Source organism: Elephantulus edwardii, unplaced genomic scaffold, assembly GCF_000299155.1.
Source record: "Elephantulus edwardii isolate Elephantulus edwardi_28Jun2011 unplaced genomic scaffold, EleEdw1.0 scaffold00032, whole genome shotgun sequence".
Taxonomy (NCBI): domain Eukaryota; kingdom Metazoa; phylum Chordata; class Mammalia; order Macroscelidea; family Macroscelididae; genus Elephantulus; species Elephantulus edwardii.
The window spans coordinates 9,377,489-9,397,995 of record NW_006399782.1 but is presented as its reverse complement, the minus strand read 5'-3'; the positions used below and the strand labels follow the sequence as shown (position 1 = coordinate 9,397,995).

At 40.0% G+C, this 20,507-nt stretch overlaps 1 protein-coding gene across 1 annotated transcript in view; it reads right to left on the bottom strand.

The window, feature by feature from the left end:
• Nucleotides 1-6,509, bottom strand: part of ILDR1 (immunoglobulin-like domain containing receptor 1) — a 60,362-nt gene extending 53,853 nt beyond the window's left edge. Inside the window, exon 1 of the mRNA XM_006884239.1 lies at nucleotides 6,455-6,509. Coding sequence (XP_006884301.1) covers nucleotides 6,455-6,509 — 55 coding nt within the window. The remainder of the gene's footprint in view (nucleotides 1-6,454) is intronic.
• Nucleotides 6,510-20,507: the final 13,998 nt, after the last annotated feature.

Here is a 20,507-nt window from a genome sequence, read left to right as displayed (position 1 = left end):
AGTCCCCAAACACTAATCTCCAAGCACATGTAAATTTGAGCCTCCCCAGGAAAGCAGATTTCTACACGCCATGGCTTCAAGGCCACGGATTCATTCATCTTACTGAGTATAAGAACTGCTCTAGATGATAGAGAGACACCAGTGAATAAGAGAGACAAAGCCTACACTCTTTGTCAGAGAGTCAGATAACAAACTAGTAAACATGTGTCATAAAATTGAGAAGAACTGTTGACACTTTGAATATTAAATCTTACTATTGCACAATAATAACCTAGACTTACGTACATATCTAAATGCTCTTAATATCTCTTCTTTGTTGTGTCAAATTCTAAATCAAGTCCAAAATTCCAACTGTCATCCTTCCATACAAGCCTGGTTCTCTTCCCATGTTTCCCATCTCACTGAAAGAGCAGGATTGAAAACAAAGAACCATCTTTACCCCCACGCCCCCTCCTCTCTAAATACAATCCATCATTGGTTTTATTTATCTCCTGAGTATTTCTGGAATCCTTCTATCTCTCTTTCCATTTTCACAGCTGCCCTAATACAAGTTACTGTCACTTTCAGCCAGAATCTGCAAAAGCTTAACTGGCTCCTACACACATGCTGGATTCCACACCCACACTGAAGCCAGAGCGAGCTTTCCAAAGTATAGTCTGATCATGTCAGTCTTCCATTCCTTCCCCTTAAAGTACCCCTGCAGTTTTCCATTACTCTTAGGAGAAACATAAAAGCTCCCATTATGCCCTAAAAGGGGAGTCTTGGTGGCTAGTGGCAAGGAGACGTGCTGTCAACACAAAGGCAGATAGTTTGAATCCCAAGCTATTCTATGGAAGAAAGATATGCCATCATCACCCATGTGATTTATGGCCTTTAAAAGCCCACTGGAGGATCAGCTGTGAGTTGGTTCTAACTCAGTGGCGCATAAAACAACATGTCCCATAAAGCTATGCAGTTCGGGTCCTCTTCTCAGTCACAATGACATTCTTCCCAATCGTCACATTCACTGAGCTCCTAATCAGCGGTCCTGCACAAGTCTTTGGTTTCTAACAATGATCCCTCAATTCTCAACTCAAGCATCACTTCTTCAGGATGGGCTTCTATTATATGCTCTCACTGTGCCTTGTATCTCTTTCACAATCATTACCACAGTTGAATTTCTACATTTCCATGCGTGCTTATTTAATGAATGCCCATCTTCCCTGTAGACCATATGCCTGTAAAAGTCAAGACTGTTTCTCTTCACCAGGATGATTAACATCTCTTTGTTGATATTAACCAATGTACTACAGCTAGACAAAAAGCAAGGGGAAAATGAGTATTTTGGGGGATAGAGTTGCAATAAGACATAATCTGTATCAGCAGGGGCATGACTGCCTGTCCAAGTTAATGAGGTCAGAATTAACAGAACTAGTGCTCCTAGAATTCTAAACAAAGAGCTTTAGCCATCTTCAAAGGGACTTGGGGCTAGTGGAGGTTCTTGAATAGAAGATAGGCCAACTGAAGGAATTTGGACGCACAGGGACCTTGTGGGAGAAGGATGGGCAATCTCCTCCTGCGCAATTAACTCACCAAAGAGTAAGCTATGTGAGTTCCATCTCTACAGAACACGACAATGAAAACAACAACAACAATAAGAAAACTAAGCTATCAGTTGGGTAGAGGATGGTTAGAAACAAACACAGAGGTAGTAGGCCTACAGGTAAAGAAATAATTAAGATGCTAAACATAAGTCATTGCAAATTTTGTTACCTAGAATTAAAAAACAAGGGTCAGAGTCTGGGACTAAGCAGCAGAACTCAATGACTGTCTGAGAAAGGTGAATGATGAAGTTGTCAAAGTTATTTCCCCCTAGTGGCCTAGTGACAAGAAGCTGCATTGCAATCCTGAAGGCATGTGGTTCAAAGCCACTAGCTGCTCCCACGGGGGAAGTTGCTTCTGCCTCTATGGCATACAACAACAACAGCCACCTAACTTCAAGAGTCAGATTGGGAGTTTCAGAAATAAAGAGTAGAACAAGACAAGATACAACCTGTCTTCCCAATTCTTAAAATAAGCAGTCACTTTTATTATTCTTCCTCAAGGACTTCCAATGATAAACTAACTATGCTGAAAAAAAAAGCCAGAAGTGCTGTACATTAATTACTCAACATCACATTCCACTTCATTGTTGTTGGGAAGCTGCTGCTTAATTAGTGTTTAGTTAGACACCCAGGAGGCAGTGATTTTGCTTTTATTTTTGCATACCTAATTCAACTAAACAGAGCAAACCTGCTCCACAGTATGAAACAGGGAACAGAACGAGTGACTAAGAACGAGAACAAAAGGGCTTTGATGCCAGCACTCACTCTAATTCCATTGTGCCAGTCTAAGTATCATGACTTCTCTGACCCATGATTTTTCATCTGTAAAATTGTCCAGGAATAGGCAGCAAGGGATCAGAGTGATCCCTGCCTGTGTCTAGCTAAGCACTGGGATTCTTGGGAAGTATCTTAGGGACCACTGAGGGGGCATAGAAGAAATTAAGAGGGCAGTCTCCCATCCACCACCCATACTCCTTGAGCTGTTTTGCTTTACTGCCCACTCTATCAGCAATCTGATTAAATTTTATCAAGTCTGCAACATCATCACTACCCACCCAGACCCATACCCACCACCCTCACCATGCAGGAAGATTATGAGTCTGAAAGTCTTGCCTGGCAGAAGTCAGCTGCTGATTTCCCAAAGAAGGCTAATATCAGTCAAAAGGTGTGCAGATCTGGAAGGCAGCGCCATCCTATACTCTTAAAAACAAACAAAATTTATGAATGTGCTAACGATAAACATCCTCACAGAGCTTTAGAGGAAACTGAACTTTCATTCCAGAGGTAAACCTGACGTTTGGATGAAGGCAATCAGAGCCAATATTGCAAAACAGTTGCAAATATTAGTACAGTACAACCAACAAAAGCCAGAACTTGTGTAAAGCAGAGAACCCTGTTATAGAGTGAAATTGCTAATATTTTCCATGAAGAGGCTGAGAAGTGGTAAGATGGTACCTTTTCAAAGATAGAACATAAGCCCAGCAAAACACAGCAGCTGTGTCCTAAATCTGGCTCTCCCGGATTTCCTCAAGATTAGTGAGACTTTATATCAATGTTCTGTTTAAAAAGTAAGAATTCAGATGTCCATAGTACAACAAGAACTTATTTCTTTAAAAAGAAAAAAACATTTCAGAGGTTTACACAAGAACTCTGAAAGCTGGTGTCTATGCCACTGAGCACTCAGACTGTGGGAACATCACAAGACAGGCTAGTTTCAGGGCTTCACCAGAGGCTCTGAGCCACACAGAAGAGTGAGGGTCTAAAGTCCAACCCAGCATGGCAAGACTACACTTCTCAATTCTGGGAACTGAGATGCTGACTAACCAGAGGACTGGACTGGCTCTTCTTTAGAAATAGTAGTTCACAGTATGTACTGAGAAAATCAGTGTGGTGAATTTTTCCATTATGAATTCTGGGACTAATATCCAAACAACAAATAAACCCACTGCCACTGAAGTGAGCCTGATTCATGGTGATTCAGTGCCTTTTCTGGTCTGCACTCTTTATGGAAGCAGATCACCAGGTCTTCTTTCCACCAAGTTACTAGGTAGGTTTAAACCACCAAACTTTAGGTTAGAAAATGAGCACAAACCGTGTCATTTAGGGGCCTATAGTCTATGATTTAAATATGACTAAAAATCATAGAAAATCTGAAGTCAGTTTTGTTCATATTTGGTCAAATAGAGTGATGGAAATTTTTGTGATTCTCTCATTTCTATTTTAGAAATGTGTGTGTGTGTGTGTGTGTGCGCGCGCGCTGTGGCCTATTACTGTGAGCTATATGGGAAAAGTATGAAAAGTCATTGTTTTATTATTGACTTGGAGAACTCAAACAAACGCAAGCTAATTGCCATCGATGGAGTGGGTTTTGACTTACAGCTGCAAATCTCACAGGAGATTGATTGCCCCTTTTACCCGCAGAGCCTCTGGTGGACTCGAACTGCCAGAGAGGTGCTGCCATTAGGTTAACATTGCAACTTTCTATGCCTTGGAAAAGGGAACTCTGGTGGCCTAGTGGTAAAGAAGCTGCACCGAAATACCAAAGGCATGCAGTTCAAATCCACTAGATGGTCTTTGTTAGAAGCATGGGCAACCTCCTCCTATGCAATCTACCCATTGGAGGGTCAGCTAGGGTTGGTTCTGACTCAATGGCAAAAAAGAACAACATGTCTTGGAGAAGGTGTAGCCAGAGTGCTCCTTGGGTGTAAAGATGGCAAACCTTTGTCACTCAAATTTGGGTATGTTGCTAGGAGAAACAATCTCTTGGAGGAGAACATCATGCCTAGAAAGGTGGAGGGAGGGTCAGCTAAAGAGAGGAAGACTCTTGGTGAAATGGATAGACACAATGAACTCAAATACAGCAATGGGCTCAAGTGTGTCAGAGTTGGGGAGGATGGCACAGGATAGGACAGGGTTCATGGCTATTGTTCATGGGTCACTGAAACCTAACAACAACAGCAGACTACACCACAAAGAGAGAAAAGTTTATCTCCAGCTTGCCTTGAAAGACATTTAAAAAGTAAAATTTTAAAATGAAGAAAGAAGCAGGCTGATGAGGAGGGACTCTGTCTTCTGAAGATGACTATGCAGCAGACACTGTCTGTGCACGCTTGATATTTCTTGCTCTTAATTCACTCATGGGCCAGAACTACTTGTGGATGCAAGAGGAGGAGGAGTTTGCTTGGAATTTCACTTGTGTTCTAAGTGAAGAAAGTAATTTGTCCTAAGTCAGAGTTAGTAAGAGTTTAGCTTCAACTTGAGAATCATTTGCATCTTAATTCCAATTCTTAGTCATAGAGGAAAGCTTATGTTGTCTATTAAAGGTTAATTTAAAAAAAAAACACCAAAAAGACAAAACAATTTTTGTTAGATGATCCCAACTCATAGTGATACCATATGTATCAAGCAGAACTGTGTTCTGTAAGATTTTCCAGTGGCTCATTGTTTTCAAATGTAGATTGGCAGGCGTTTATTCTGAAGAGCCTCTGAGTGGAATCAAATCACTAACCTTTATGTGAGTAGTTGAGTGGGTTAACGGCCTGCCTTAAGCCTTAAAAAAATATACCTGGGTCTACACTACCTTATCACAATGGCTAGCTAGCATTACTAAGCCTTTAGTATGTTCCAGACTGTGTTGATTGCTATAAAACTTCCCACAAAATCCTTGAGTTACATCTTCATTTACTGGAGGTTTAAATAATGGAAGTAACTTGCCCAGAGTAACCAAGACACCACAGATGCAAAATCAAAGCCACATTCAGCATGGAATAGTTTTAGTGACATTTCCTCTGCATGTTCAAGGGAAACAAATACCTACTAAAATAGCTATTTCCACTCAAATTTGGAGTAAAATAGAATTGAACTCTCAGTTTCTCATCTATGAAATGGAATAAGGAGGTTAGAGGTTCACTTAGGAATTCACATCAACCCTCTCTACCTGTAAAAATTATTTTCTTTGGTGGTTTCTTCAATTTAAAACAGTCCTTCATTATTCCTCTTGTGGCTCAGCTGAGAATTTGCATTTCCACCTCAGATTCAGGGAGCTCTGGTGACCTGGTGGTAAGGACTTCCTGTCAGTCTGAAGGCATGCAGTTCAAATTCATAAACTGTAAATCAGGAGAAAGATGGACAATCTCCTCCCCTGTGATTTACAGCTTATGAAAACTCGCTGGAGGATCAGCTAGGAGTTGCTTCCACTTGGAAGGCATATATAACAATAACAACCCCAGATACACTGAATCAAAATATGTTTTCGTTTCACCCCTGGTTTATGTACTGTTGTTGTTGTTGTTGTTGTTAATTGCCTTCAAGTCAAGCACGACTTGAACGAAAGGTCTAGGGCCCCTCTACAACTATGGACATTTATCAAAGTTCATAAGGTTTCCGAAGGCATGCTATTTAGGAAGTGAATAACATTCCTGCTTACAAGGTTTATATACTAAGGACATATTACAAACTCCCATGAGTACAAGAAATGCATATCTCGGCCACATGTGATCTAAAAGCCAGTTAAAATATGAAAGGGAAAGGTAATGAGAAATTTCAAGGGTGATATTTTCTGCCTCTGCTACTTCAATTTTAGAGACCAAGAGGTGCCTTAGTGAGTGCAGGAGAGGAAGTCCTGACTCGCTGGTTTCTGTCTTAGTTGCACCTGTTTCAGAAGGGCCAGGTCTAACAAAAGAGGAAAGCAACAGGTTTCCACAAGCAGAAACTCGATCCTGTCCCCCGCACCTCCAAGCACAGGTGCCAAGAGCTACCCGAGCGCGCCCGAGGCCTCCACTGCCCTGCCTGGAGCCAGCTCTGCAAGGCCAGACAACAATGGCTTCCAGTCTCCTTGGGCCCAAGGTGGGTCCCCTTTTCCCCTGGCTCACCTGCCGGGAGCCAGGTGACAAGCAGCAGCCAAGGTGCCGGCAGCTCAAGACCCATGCCAGTCTCTCTCAGTTCAGTGGCTTCATCAGCGGCCACCCAGAAGGTTTCCCTTCTTCACCGAGCGCTGAGCAGCAGTTTCGGCTCTGGTCCCCGGGCAGGTGACGGTCGCTCATCCCCACCTGGGCGATCTCTGAGTCTCCGCCCCCAGCACTGCGCGCTGCTTCCTGCTCCGCCCCCTCTGGCGAGGGACTGAGGCCACCTTGCCCACTGCCACTGTCCCCTCTGCAGCCTACCAGGTACCGCTCCTCTTTAAAAGTCTCTTGTGGTCCGTCACTCCTGCCAACAGTTTTACAATGAAAGTTACCATTTTCTTGCAAAAGTTTTTAGAAAATCTCACTGGCATCTTTAAGAAAAATAGCACCTATGACAAGCACTGAAATTGCACCCTCTCCAAACATCTATGTGGTTATTTTCTGGCGCTATTTACCCAATTTGAACTCCTAATGGCTCAACATACAACGAAACAAAACGTTATTTCACCATGGGCCATCCTCACCATTTTTCTTAAAAATTTTTAAAGTGCAACAATGAATGAATGGAAATTCAAAATCTCTGTAAATGTTCATTGAAATTAATAATAAAAATTAAAAAAAGAAAACATTAAGCATTCTTTTAACATACTGTTATCTCCAGGAAACGACTTTTTGGGTTAGTAATGTGATTATTTTTTAAAATATATTTTTCTTTACTTTTATTTAGAGTTTTCCTGCCCTCCTTCAACTGGGATTTCAGGATAGGTTTCAGAACTTGTGTTTTCAATATGATTTTTCGGAGTTAAACTTTCTTATTGAGCTTGGACATGCTCTGTGAGATAATACAATGAATGTATTTTACCAAAGCGTTTTCTGGAAATGCAATCAGTCAAGAATTGATATTAGTAAATAAAAGAAGACAAAGTGTTTTGAAGAAAAAAAAATTAATTGGTTTGCATATAATCAACAAACAAATGGGTTGAGACATTTTGGTACAGTCACACAACAGAATAATCTTATGCAGCATTAAGGGACAACAATTTCGTAAAATACTGTATAACCTGGGAGAGACTAGAGAGCATTATGCTGCATGCTATATCTCATGTGCATAGGGACAAAGGAAGCCACTGTTGTGAAAATAAGAGGATAAATGAGCAAGTTATGTATAAATGTTCAAAAAGGGAGAGAGAAGGGTGGAAGAAAAGGAGGATGGGAAGGGGAAGAATCACTGGGATAGCCTCACAGCCATTTGTTATGTGAGAGAGTTATGTTGGAACAGTTGTGTCAATCCATTTTTGAGGGTCTTCATCCTTTTTCACTGACCCTTTACCAAGTAGGATGTCCTTCCCCAGGAACTATCCCCTCCTAGTAACATTCCTAAAGGATGTCAGACTGAATGCCACAATCCTTGTTTCTAAGGAGCATTTATTCTGTACTTCTTCCAAGCCAGATTTGTTTGTTCTTCTAGAAGTTCATCGTATTATTGTATTCTTTGCCAACGCCATCATTCAAATAAATCAGTTCTTTTTCAGTCTATGTTTTTCACGAATCCAGCTTTGACATGTACATGTAATAGAAAATACCATGGTTTGGTCTTCAAAATTACAATCTCGCTTTTAAAAAAGTCTTTTGCTGCATATTTGCTCAATCCAATACATGGTTTGATTTCTTAACTGCTGGTTTTCTTGGCAATAATTGTGGAGTCAAATAAAACCAAAGCCTTGTCAAGTTCAACCTTTTTCTCTTTGAAATAATGATAATTGATTACTACTCTGGCTGTAAAGTCTTTTGCTTTTTTTATTTGGGTACAATCCATACTAAAGGCTGATGAAAGTTGTCTTTGACCTTCATCACTAAGGGATTCAAGTCCTCTTCACTTTCAGCAAACAGCTTTCTGTCATATTGTAAGTTGTTGATGAATCTTCCTCCAGTCCTGATGCCAGCTTCTTCATATAATCTGGCTTCTTGTATTAAATACTCAGTACACAGATTGGCTAAGTAAGGTATATGGATACAATACCAATACATATCTTTTCTAACTTAAATGACACAATATTCCCTTGTATTCTTTGAATGCTTTCCTTGTAGTCAATGCCCAGGTTCCACATGAGCAAAAGTTCTGAAATTTCCATTCTTTACAAGGTTGTCCAAACTTTATGCACCTGGTTAAACACCTTTGCTTTCAGTCAAGATCCATTGACATCAACATTGATATTCCTTTTCCAAATCCAATTCTGAATCTGGTTTGAATTCCTGAAAGTTCCCTGTTGATGTACTAGTGTAAGCATTTAAAAAATTACGTTTAGAAAAATTTTATTTGCATGTGACAGTTAAGGATAGAATAAATAGTTTCTGAATTCAGTTGAATCATTTTTTTTAAGGGCACACATATGGATGTCTTTTATTTGGTTGGACAAGTAGCTGTCTTCCAAATTTCAGTTTTGAAAGCTTCCGTAGCATGATAGCTTTCAGTTTTGCATCTACTTGTTGAATCAGTTGGCATTTTGGAAATTCCTGGAACCTATCTTTCACCAATTCCCTCAGTGACGCTTAGACTTCTTCCTTCTTCTATCACTTCTTGATCATATGCTACCACCTCTAAGGACTCAGGGGACACGTTGTACTAGGAATATGTCATTGGGATTGGAGGAAGACTCATCAACAACCTGGGTCATGCAGATAACACAACCTTGCTTGCTGAAACTATAGAGGACCTGAGGCATTTACTCAAGAAGGTTGTGGACTGCAGAGTTCAAGATGGATTGAGGCTCAACAACAAGAAAACAAAGATTCTCACCACTGGGCCAGGTGGCAGCACCATGATAGATGGAGAAGAGATGAGATTGTTAATAGCTTCAAGATGCTTGGATCCACAATCAACACTCTTGGTCCCAGCAGCTAGGAAATCAAAAGTCTAATTGCACTGGGAAAGTCTGCTGTCAGGGACCACTGCAGAGTAATAAAGAGCAACAATGTCACTCTAGAGACTAAGGTGTGTCTGATCCAGGCCATGCTCTTCACAATTATTTGCTATGCATCAGAAAGTTGGACAATTACTAAGAATGATAGAAAAATTGATGCCTTTGAATTGTATGTGATGCTAGAGAAGAGTATTAGATACATCCTGGACTGCTAAGAGAACAAATAGGTCCATCCTGGAGAAGATGAAAACAGACTGCTCCTTGGTAACAAAGATTTTGAAGCTCTGTCTGACATACTTTGGGCATGTTGCAAGGAGGGACTAGTCCTTAGAGAGGGACAACATACTTAGAAGGGTGAAGGGATAATGCAAGTGAGAAAAACCCTGGATGAGATGGATTAACATCAGTGACTAGGGTATTGGGGGTAGGTGTATCAGAGATGATGACATTGGCTCAGGATAGAGCAAGGTTTAGAGCTGTTGTACACAGGGTCGCTATAAGTCAGAATCGACTTGATGGCACATAATGATAACAATAATTGCTCTAAGGAGTACACTCCTCCCTAGAGTTTTGTAGGGCCCTATAGGCCTTTCTGTTGTTTAGCTGAAAGTTGAGTCATGGGAGTACTTCTAACTTGTTTTATTACTCAATTATACACACAACAATAAAATTTATAATCTCTATCCAAGTCTTAATAAGCAACCAATAAATGATGAAATTTCAAGTACCCAACATAGTAATCAGAATCTACCAAAGACACTCTATAAAGTTCAAGGGAATCCACAATGTCATTCCTGTACGCTACTTGCTTAAGGAGGGCTTGAAGCACTCGAAGAAGCTCAAAGAATATAACCTTCAATATGGATTGCATCTCAATGCCAAGAAAGCAAAAATTCTCATCACTGGATGGATAGGCAACATCATGATGGATGGAGAAAAGATTGAAACTGTCAACAAATTTCTCTTACTTGGATCCAAAATAAACACCCAACAGTCAGGAAATCAGGAGACATAATGTACTGGGAAAGTCTGCAATAGAGAACCTCTCCAAATTATTGAGGAATAATGATATCATTTTGAGGACCAATGTGCATCTGATTCAGGCCATGGTCTTTGTATCTGAGAGCTGGATGATGAGTAAAGATAAAAGAAGAAGAATTGAAACCTTTGAGCGGTGGTATTGGAGAAGAGTACTGAACATCCCATGGATAATCAAAAGAACAACAACCAAAAAAATGTCTTGGATAAAGTGGAGCCAGAGTGCTCTTCGGAGGTAAGGATGATAAAGCTTTGCCTCACATACTTTGGGCACATTGCTAGGAAGGGCTATTCCTTGGAGAGAGACATCATGTTCAGAAAGAAAGAGGGTTGGCAATGGATAGGAAGACCCTTAATCAGGTGGATTAACACAGTGGCTGCCGCAATGGCCTGTAGTGTGTCAGAAACTATGAGGTTGACACAGGATAGGACAGGGTTCAGATCTGTTGTTCATAGGGTTACTATGGGTCATACTCTATTCAACAGCACCTCACAACAGTAACAACCTACTTAGTACATCCAATCTCATTTCATTCCTCACAATGCTTTTGGGAGGGATATTTTATGGCCTACTTCTTACAAATATGGACACAGAGGCCCAACATGATTAACGAGTAAGATCAAGGACACATTCTTACTAAGTATCAGAGGCAGAATTTGCAAAGAAAAGAAAATAAAACAAACTAAAACCACAAGCAAAAGAAAATCAAACAAAAACCACAAACACAGTTGTCATTGCTTTCTAATCTTATTTTTGTTTATGCCATTCACTCTGCTCACACTATCCCTCTTAGTTTTCACTTCTCAAAACCCAAGGCCTTATTAATATGAAGCCATTAAAAAAATATCTCTGGTGAGGCATTCTGTAGGATGTCCCACTGCTAACCTAAAAGTGGTGTCTGTCTGGTCGTTCTGATCCACCAAGAGCTCCTTGGGAGAAAGATGAGTGAGTGATCTCTTCCTATGCAAATTTGTGTTAATTGTGTTATCAAATGCATTAATGGTTACCCATGGTGGATAGTGTTTGGTGGAGCTTCCAAATGAAAACAAGCTTGGAAGCAGGAGTGGCATCCACTTCCAAAATAGCTTGCCTCCAGAAACCCTATGAACTTGGAGAAACGATGAAAGTTATACAAGTGTTCAGGTCTTTCATTCATAGGATCACTATGACTCATCTACGACTCAATGGTACTTAACAACAACAACAGCAATGAGAGTTCAGTTGGCCTAGTGGACAGAGAGTGATGCTACCAAGCCAAAGGTGGGTGATTTTAATCTGTGTCCTTCCGGCTTGGTTTTAATTGTTTTTGGTCACACATTCTTCTAAGTGGTATAGCACTGGTCTGTCCACTTGCTGTACAGAGGTAACTCCTGGTTGCTGAGATTCTGAACACTGTAACACTGATGCATCATATGCAATAATGGTTACCTATGGAAGAGATTGTAAAATTTACACTCTCTGAAAAGCTACTGAAGGATCAGCTTAGAATCTATTCCAATTCAATGGCAATAAATGAGAACATGAAAAGATATATGTGATACATTCCAGAGTAAAACTGAATGTGAATGATGTGTTCATATATTTAGAGTGGTATCCAGAGAAAGACAAGAGAGAAAAAAGATTGTGATTAGAGATTGAGTAGACTAAAATCTAAAAAGTGGTATTCAGGAAAAGCTGTGCTTTTTTATTAACCTTAAGCTCTGCTTCTCCCTGGACCAGATGGTTTTACAAGTGAATTTTATCAAACATTGAGAGAAGAATTGTCACTAATTCTACACAAAGTATTTCAGAAAACAGAAAAAGATGGAATTCTCCCAGACTCCTTCTATGAAGAAAACATTTCCTTGATATCAAAGCCAGGAAAAGACACCACCAAAATAGAAAACTATAGGCCAATTTCTCTCATGAACATAGATGCAAAAATCCTGAATAAAATCCTGGCCAATAGAATCCAACAGTACATAAAAAAAAGAGTTCATGATGGCCAAGTGAGAGTCATAAGAGGTATGCAAGGATGGTTCAACATAAGAAAAACAATCAGTGTAATCCATCACATTAACAAAGCAAAGAACAAGAACCACAGGATCCTAACAATTGATGCAGAAAAGGCCTTTGAAAAATCCAACACCCTTTCCTTTTAAAAGCACTTAATAAAATAGGACTAGAAGGGAATTTCCTCAACATAGTAAAAAGTATATATGCAAAACCAAGAGACAACAACATTCTCGATGAAATGAGATAAAAGGCATTCCCTTTGAGAACAGGAACTAGGCAAGGATACCCACCATCACCTCTCCTATTCAATATTCTATTAGAAGTCTTGTTGTTCTTGTTATTGTTATGTGCCATCTACTCACTTGTAATTCATCGTGACCCTGTGTACAAGAGCCCTAAATGTCGTTCTATCCTGTGCCAACCTAGCCATCTCAAACACACTCATTCCTACTACTCCAGTCACAGAATCGATCCATCTCATTGAGGGTCTTCTTCTCCTGCGCCGTCCCTCCACTCTCCCAAACATGATGTCCCTCTCCAAGGACTAGTCCCTCCTTGCAATATGCCCAAAGTATGTTAGACGAACCTTCAGAATCCTTGACTCTAAGGAGCATTCCGGCTTTACCCTCTCCAGGACAAACCTGTTTGTTCTAGCAGTCCATGGTATATTCAACACTCCTCTCCAGCACCACAGCTCAAAGACATCAATTCTCTATCATTCCTATTCACTGTCCAACTCTATTGTCCAACACTGTCCAACATAATTGCAAAGACTATAGCCCGGACCAGGTGCACCTTAGTCTTCAGACTGACGTCGTTGTTCTTCAGTACTCTTAAGAGGTCCTTCACAGCTGACTTTCCCAAAACAATTCGTCTCTTGATTTCCTGGCTGCTGTTATCAAGAGTGTTGACTGTGGAGCCAAGTAAACTAAAACTGTTAACTATCTCAATCTCTTCACCATCCATACTAATGCTGCCAATTGTCCCAGTGGTGAGAATCTTTGTTTTCTTGATGTTGAGCTTTAATCCATATTGAAGGCTGCAGTCCTTGACCTTCTGCAGCAAGCACTTCAGGTCCTCTTCAGTTTCAGCAAGCAGGGTTGTATTATCTGCATAACGCAGGTTGCATAACGCACCTTCCTCTTCGCACAGCCCAGTGTCTTGGATGATCTGTTCTGCATACAGATTGAAAAGGTATGGAGACAGAATACATCCCTGGACCCTCTTCTTGATTTTGAACCATGTAGAGTCTCCTTTCTTTGTTTTGACGACTGCCTCTTGGTCCAAGTATAGGTTTCGCATTAGCACAGTCAAATGTTCTGGGATTCCCATTCTTTTCAGAGTCATCCACAGCTTGTTGTGATCCACACAGTCAGAAGCCTTTGCATAGTCATGGGTGGAGACTACCCACCCATGTCCCTCAGAGCAGCTGGTGGATTTGAACTGCGTGCTTTCTGGATTGCAGTGCAATCTCATACCAGTAGGCTACCAGTGCTCCCAATAGAAGTCTTAGCGATAGCAATAAGACAAGAGAAGGAAACAAGAAGTATCCAAATTGGCAAAGAGGAGGTAAAATTATCTCTATATGCAGATGCTATGATAGTATACTTAGAAAAATATAAAGACTCAGCAAGAAATCTACTGGATATAGTCAGTCAATTCAGCAAAGTGACAGGATACAAGATTAACTTACAAAAATTAGCTAGATCTCTCTACAGTGACAAAGAGAATACAGAATTGGAGCTAAGAAAAGTAATACCAATCACAATAGCTAATTACAAGATTAAATACTTGGGAGTAAACCTATCTAGAAACACACAAGACAAATTCAAAGAAAATTACAAAACATTACTACAAAAAAAGAAAAAGAGACCTGGAGAAATGGAAGAATATACCATGCTCTTGGCTAGGAAGACTCAATATTGTGAAAATGACATTTGTACCAAAGGAAATCTACACTTTCAGTGCAATCACAATACAAGTACCAAGTCCATTCTTCAACAAGATGGAAAAGACAACTTCCAATTTCATCTGGAATGTAAAGAGACTCTGAATAAGCAAAACACTCCTGTAAAAAAGAAACAAGGTAGGAGGCATCTCCTTCTCTGATCTCAAATTCTACTATACTGCCATGGTGCTCAAGACAGTGTGACAGACATACAGATCAATGGAATAGAATTGAGAACCCAGAAATCAGTTAATCTACCTATGGTCAATTGATTTTTGACAAGGAGAAGAAATTAGTTAAATGGGGAAATGAAAGCCTCTTTAACAAATTATGTTGGTAAAATTGGAAAACAATCCGTAAAAAATTCAAGACCAACACCTCACACCATACGCAAAAACCAACTCAAAGTGAATCAAGGACATAGGAGAAAAGCAAGGATGATAAAGTTCATCAGAGAAAAGCTTGAAAGAATTCTAGAAGCCCTAATCCACAACATAAACACTCTCCCAAGCATTCTGGAAAGCCTACAACCAATAGAGAATAAAATAGATAAATGTGATATTCTAAGAATCAAATTTGTATGCACAACCAAAAACTTTTCCAACAGAGTAAAAAGGAAAGCCTCAGACTGGGAAAAAAATATTTGGTAATGACATGTTTGATAAGGGACTTATATCTAGAATTTATAGAATTCTCCAGCACCTCAACAAAATACAAGTGAACAACCCATTCACAAAGTGGGCACAGGATATGAAAAGATACTTCATCAAAGAAGACATTCAGATGGCGAACAATACATGAAAAAAAATGTTTAAAATTCCTCACTCTAAGAGAAATGCAAATAAAAAAACTCATTTTACCTCAGTAACAATATCAAAGTTCAACAGAGCAGCAAACAACAAATACTGGTAAAGTTTTGGAGAAACTGGAACCCTTATTCACTGTTGGTGGCAGTATAAAATGTGTGACCACTCTGGAAGGCAGTATGGCGCTTTCTCAAAAAGCTGAAAATAGAAATACCATTTGACCCAGCAATTTCACTACTGGGAATATACCCTAAAGAAACTAGAACTGCCACCCAGACAGGTATATGCACACCCATGTTTATAGCTGCATTGTTCACAATAGCAAAGAAATAGAAGCAACTCAAGTGCCCGTCAACAAATGAATGGATAAGGAAGTCTAGTATATTTACACAATGGAATAGTATGCAGCACTGAAAAACAGGGAACTCATAAAATAGTATACAAAATGGGAGACCCTCGAGGACATTATGCTGAGTAAAATATCTTAGTCACAAAAGGACAAATACTGTATAATGCCACTGTTATAAAACAGGACTGACATGGGGGGCTGGGAGGAAACTCAGAAAAGAAAAGAGGGGACAAATAATGAACAGTACATTTAAATTGATGAAAGAAAGAACTGTCTAAAGGAAATATATGATTAGGTATTATTTGCATAACAAGAGTCCAGAATAACAGGTGCATAGCAAAGTGTAATGGGGGGGGGCAGGAGGGAGGGAGGAAATGTTGCAACAGTGAAAGATTCTTGTTAAAGAGAAAAGTGAATTGGGGGAGTGAAGGAGGAAAATGTGGAACAATTAACGAATGGAAGTCAAAGATTTTTGTAAATTTTCATTAAAATATCAATTACTAAAAAACCAACCAAACAAACAAAAAAACCCACCCATGCTGCGTTTTTCTGATGGTTTGATGGTACCGTTGGCTCCACGGGAGATAAATGGGCAAGCTATTGTGGTAGTTACAGCCTTTGAAAAACTTCTGGAGGGTAAGCTATGAATGATGAGTTCCAACTTGATGACAATGAGTAAGTTTAAGTTACAGGATCTATGGCTAATTTTTTCCCTTTATATTCATTTCCAATTTTATGCAATGGAGGTAATCTATCTTTTTAAGAGAAGAGAATGAGACAAACATAAACGCCTTGCAAATTTCCTAGTCAAAGCTATTTCCACTTAAAAGGATTTATCTATCTAAGATAATGATCATTCTCTTTACCTAAAATATTTAAAAGTCTCTGAGGCTGATTGCATCCTGCTTTATCTGCCAATTGAGATGTTTGTACACAACATGAACAATTCCTCTTTTCATTTCCATAGCTTCCAATACATTGCCTTCTTAAGTTATCTTAAGTTGAATTATGTATACTTTCTTCGTCTTTGTAATGGTTGAGGGATGAGACTTTGATTGGAAATACAGTTTTTGCAAAGATAGGCAGCTAACTTGAAGTCATACGTAGAGTGGGACTTAAACAGATGCAGAAAATGGATGTGAAGGTGGAGGTACATTGAAATTATGCTGCCATAAAACAAGGAAGGCCTAGACTACCAGACTCTGAAGTCCTCAATTTCATCTTTGACTTCTGTTCTTGGCACATATCTCTAAGTAATTGTTTTATTAACAGGTCTTACTTATATGCGTGTATTATACTTCAGGATAGATCTTAAAATATTCTTTTTTACTATTAATGCAACAGCATTTTTCCTCAATTTGTCATCCCCAGCATATAGCTTTTTAACTCAAAGTAGCAAACACTAGAACATCTTAGCTCACTAATGCCTAAGATATCACTCTTTATGTATTCCATTTCTTTTTCACAACTTCCCATTTCCCTATATTCCTACTTCATGTATTCCATATTATAATCATCAATGGAAGTTCACACCTGTTTCTATTATTTTTTCAGTGTCTTCCAACCTGAGAGACTCTACTTACAGTACTATAGCTAACAGTGTTCCTCTGTTACTCACAGGCTTTTCAAAGACCTGGTATTTCAGAAATGGATGGTCAATATTACTTAGTATTGACCAGTAGGCCCCACATGTTGCAATACAACTTTAGGTTAGCTAACTGTATTTGTAAAGACTCTATTTCCTTCCAACCAATGTCATATCCTCAACAATGGTTTGTCTTAGTCTAGAATCTCCACTGAAATCTGTCTACCCTGCTAGTATTTGAAATGTAAGAAGCTGAACTGTATAAAGAAGTATGTGGCCTCAGGATTTGTGTTTACTATTCAAAATGGCTTTTCTAGCAACTGAATTTGCTATGCCAAATGTATGGAAAGAATATGTGAATAGAGCATGTTAGCCTATCCACAAGGGGCTTGTGTAGTCTCACTAATCCACAAGGGGATTGGCTAGGCTTGCCATTAAATTGAGTGGATCCAGGAGTGGATTTAGAAGAAACTTCACCACCAGCAAAGAAGAGCAACAAAGAAATGCAACTGGTCCTTCAGGAGCCAAGCAGGAACCATAGCAGCCACAGCAGAGAATCAAAGACCTGATATAAAACGGAGTCGACTTGGACTGCTGCCCCCCATGGACAGAACCAGAGCCTTTGGCCAAGCTTGGTGAACAATCTGAAGGGAAGAGAGGAGAAAGCCAATATTGGAAGAATTGAGAACTTTGTAGCACTAGCCTTACAATGCAAGGCTTAAGGCTGAGGTGTCTGGGAGCACATTTCAGGAGCTGTCCTCACCGCATTTTGCTATTAACCTGAATGATAGCCTTTAGACTTTCCCAATATGCCTCTGTGTGGTCTGTGAACTCTCACAATGGCTTTTGGACACAGTAGAATGTAAGATTGGTGTTGGGACAAATAGAAAAAGGTACTGGAATGGGGGGAACACGTCTGACCTCATGGAAATTAGTTTTGTATTGCTGATGTTTTTGATGGGGACAATTCCCCTTTGTAAAATTGGTAAAGGTCAGATATGGCAATCTGCATGTCACTCTTGTTCTTTTCATAGAATTGGAGGGAGACTCATCAACAACCCATGTTAAGCAGGTGACACACTTGGCTTGCTGAAAGTGAAGAGGACTTGAAATACTTGCTACAGAAGATCAAAGGTTACAGCCTTCAAGATGGATTACATCTCAACATCAAGAAAACAAAAATCTTCACCACTGCACTAAGAGGTGACATTAGAATAGAGAAAAGATTAAAATTATAACCTGTTTCATTTTACTTAGATTCACAATCAAGATCTATAGAAGCAGTAGTCAAGAAGTCAAAAGACATGTTGCATACAGAAAATCCTCTCCAAAATGCTACAGAGCAATGTTGTTGTTATGTGCCATCGAGTCGTTTGTGACTCATAGCGACCCTATGTACAACAGCCCTAAACCCTGCTCTATCCTGTGCCAATCACATTGCCTCTGACACACCCATCCCAATTACCCCAGTCACTGAATCAATGCACCTCAAAGAGGGTCTTTCCCTCTTGCACCGTCCCTCCACCCTTCCAAGCATGATGTCCCTCTCCAAGGACCTGTCCCTCCTTGCAACATGCTCAAAGTATGTCAGATGAAGCCCCAGAATCCTTGCCTCCAAGGAGTAGCCTGGTTTAACACTCTCCAGGATGAATCTGTTTGTTTTCTTGGCAGTCCAGGGTACATTCAATACTCTTCTCCAGCACCACAGCTCAAAGGCATCAATTCTCCTTCTGTCCTCCCTAGTCATTGTCCAACTCTGTGATGCATAACAAGTGATTGCAAAGACCATGGCCTGTATCAGATGCACCTTAGTCTCCAGAGAGACACTGTTGCTCTTGAGTACTTTAGAGAGGTCCCTAAAAGCAGACTTTCCCATCACAATACGTTTTTTTGTTTCCTGGCTGCTGGTGCCAAGAGTGTTGACAGTGGAGCCAAGAAAACTGAAGCTGTGAACAATCTCAATCTCTTTGCCATCCATCCTGATGCTATCAATTGGTTCAGTGGTGAGAATCTTTGTCTTCTTGACATTGAGCCTCAGTCCATACTGAAGGCTGCAGTCCTTGACCCTCTGCAGCAAGTGCATGAGGTCCTCCTTGGTTTCAGCAAGCAGGGTTGTGTCACCTGCATAACAGAGCAATGATTTAAGTTTAAAGACTAAAGTGTGCCTGAACCAAGCCATTATCTTTTCAATAACTTCTAATGCATCTAAAAGTTGGACAGTGAATAAGGAAGACAGAAGAAAAGTTAATACCTTTGAGTTGTGGTGTTGGAGAAGAGTATGGGATATTCCATGAACTGTCAAAAGAACAAGCTGTCTTGGAGGAAGTACAACCGAGGTGCTTCTTACAGGCAAGGATGGTAAAATTTCATTTCACATACTGTAGGCATGTTATCACAAAAGTCTAGTCCTTGAAAAAAGACATTATTTTGAAAATGGTGGAGGGTCAGAGATAGAGAGGAAGACAGTTAAGGAGATGAATTAACAGTGGCTGTAACTATAGGCTAGGGTGTAACAGAAATTATGAGGATGATGCAAAATAGGGCATGGTTCAGATCTGTGGTTCACAGAGTCCCTATGACTCATAGTCAACATGATGACACCTAACAACAACCAGAAGTTGAGAAGAAACAAAGAAAGATCTTCTCTTAGAGCCTCCTTCAGAGAAAGTGTTATTTCTGGAACCATTTAAGCCTTCACCACTATACAAAATGCATTTCTTTTTGTTGTTTTGAAGTACCCAGTTTGTAGGGCTTCGCTACTGCAGTCTTATGAAATGAATACACTTTTTTCCAAATAAAAACAAATAAATTATTATTGAGTGAACGAACAAGCGAACAGCTCAGTCCCAGAGTACCTCGTTTCTATCCTCAAAAATCATCTTACAAACAGCTTTGAGGCATTGATCACCACTGATCAAAGACCAAAGGAGCTGTGGATGAAATCAAGGAGACTGTACATAAACAGAGCAATAAAGTCACTAAATAGACATGCTGCTGTTGTTGTTGTTGTTGTTATGTGCTGTCGAGTCACTTGCCACTCATAGAAACCCTACATACAACAGCCCTAAACCCTACTCTATCCTGTGCCGATTTTATTGTCTCTGACACAACTACCCCCATTACTCCAATCACTAAATTAATTCATCTCATTGAGGGTCTTCCTTCCTCTCCTGCACTGATCCGCCACCCTCCCAAGCATGATGTCCCTCTCCAAGGACTGGTGCCTCCTTGCAACATGCCCAAAATATGTCAGACAAAGCTTTAGAATCCTTACCTCCAAGGAGCAGCCTAGTTTCACTCTCTGTAGGATGAACTTTGTTTTCCTAGCAGTTCATGGTATATTCAATACTCTTCTCCAGCACCATAGCTCAAAGACATCA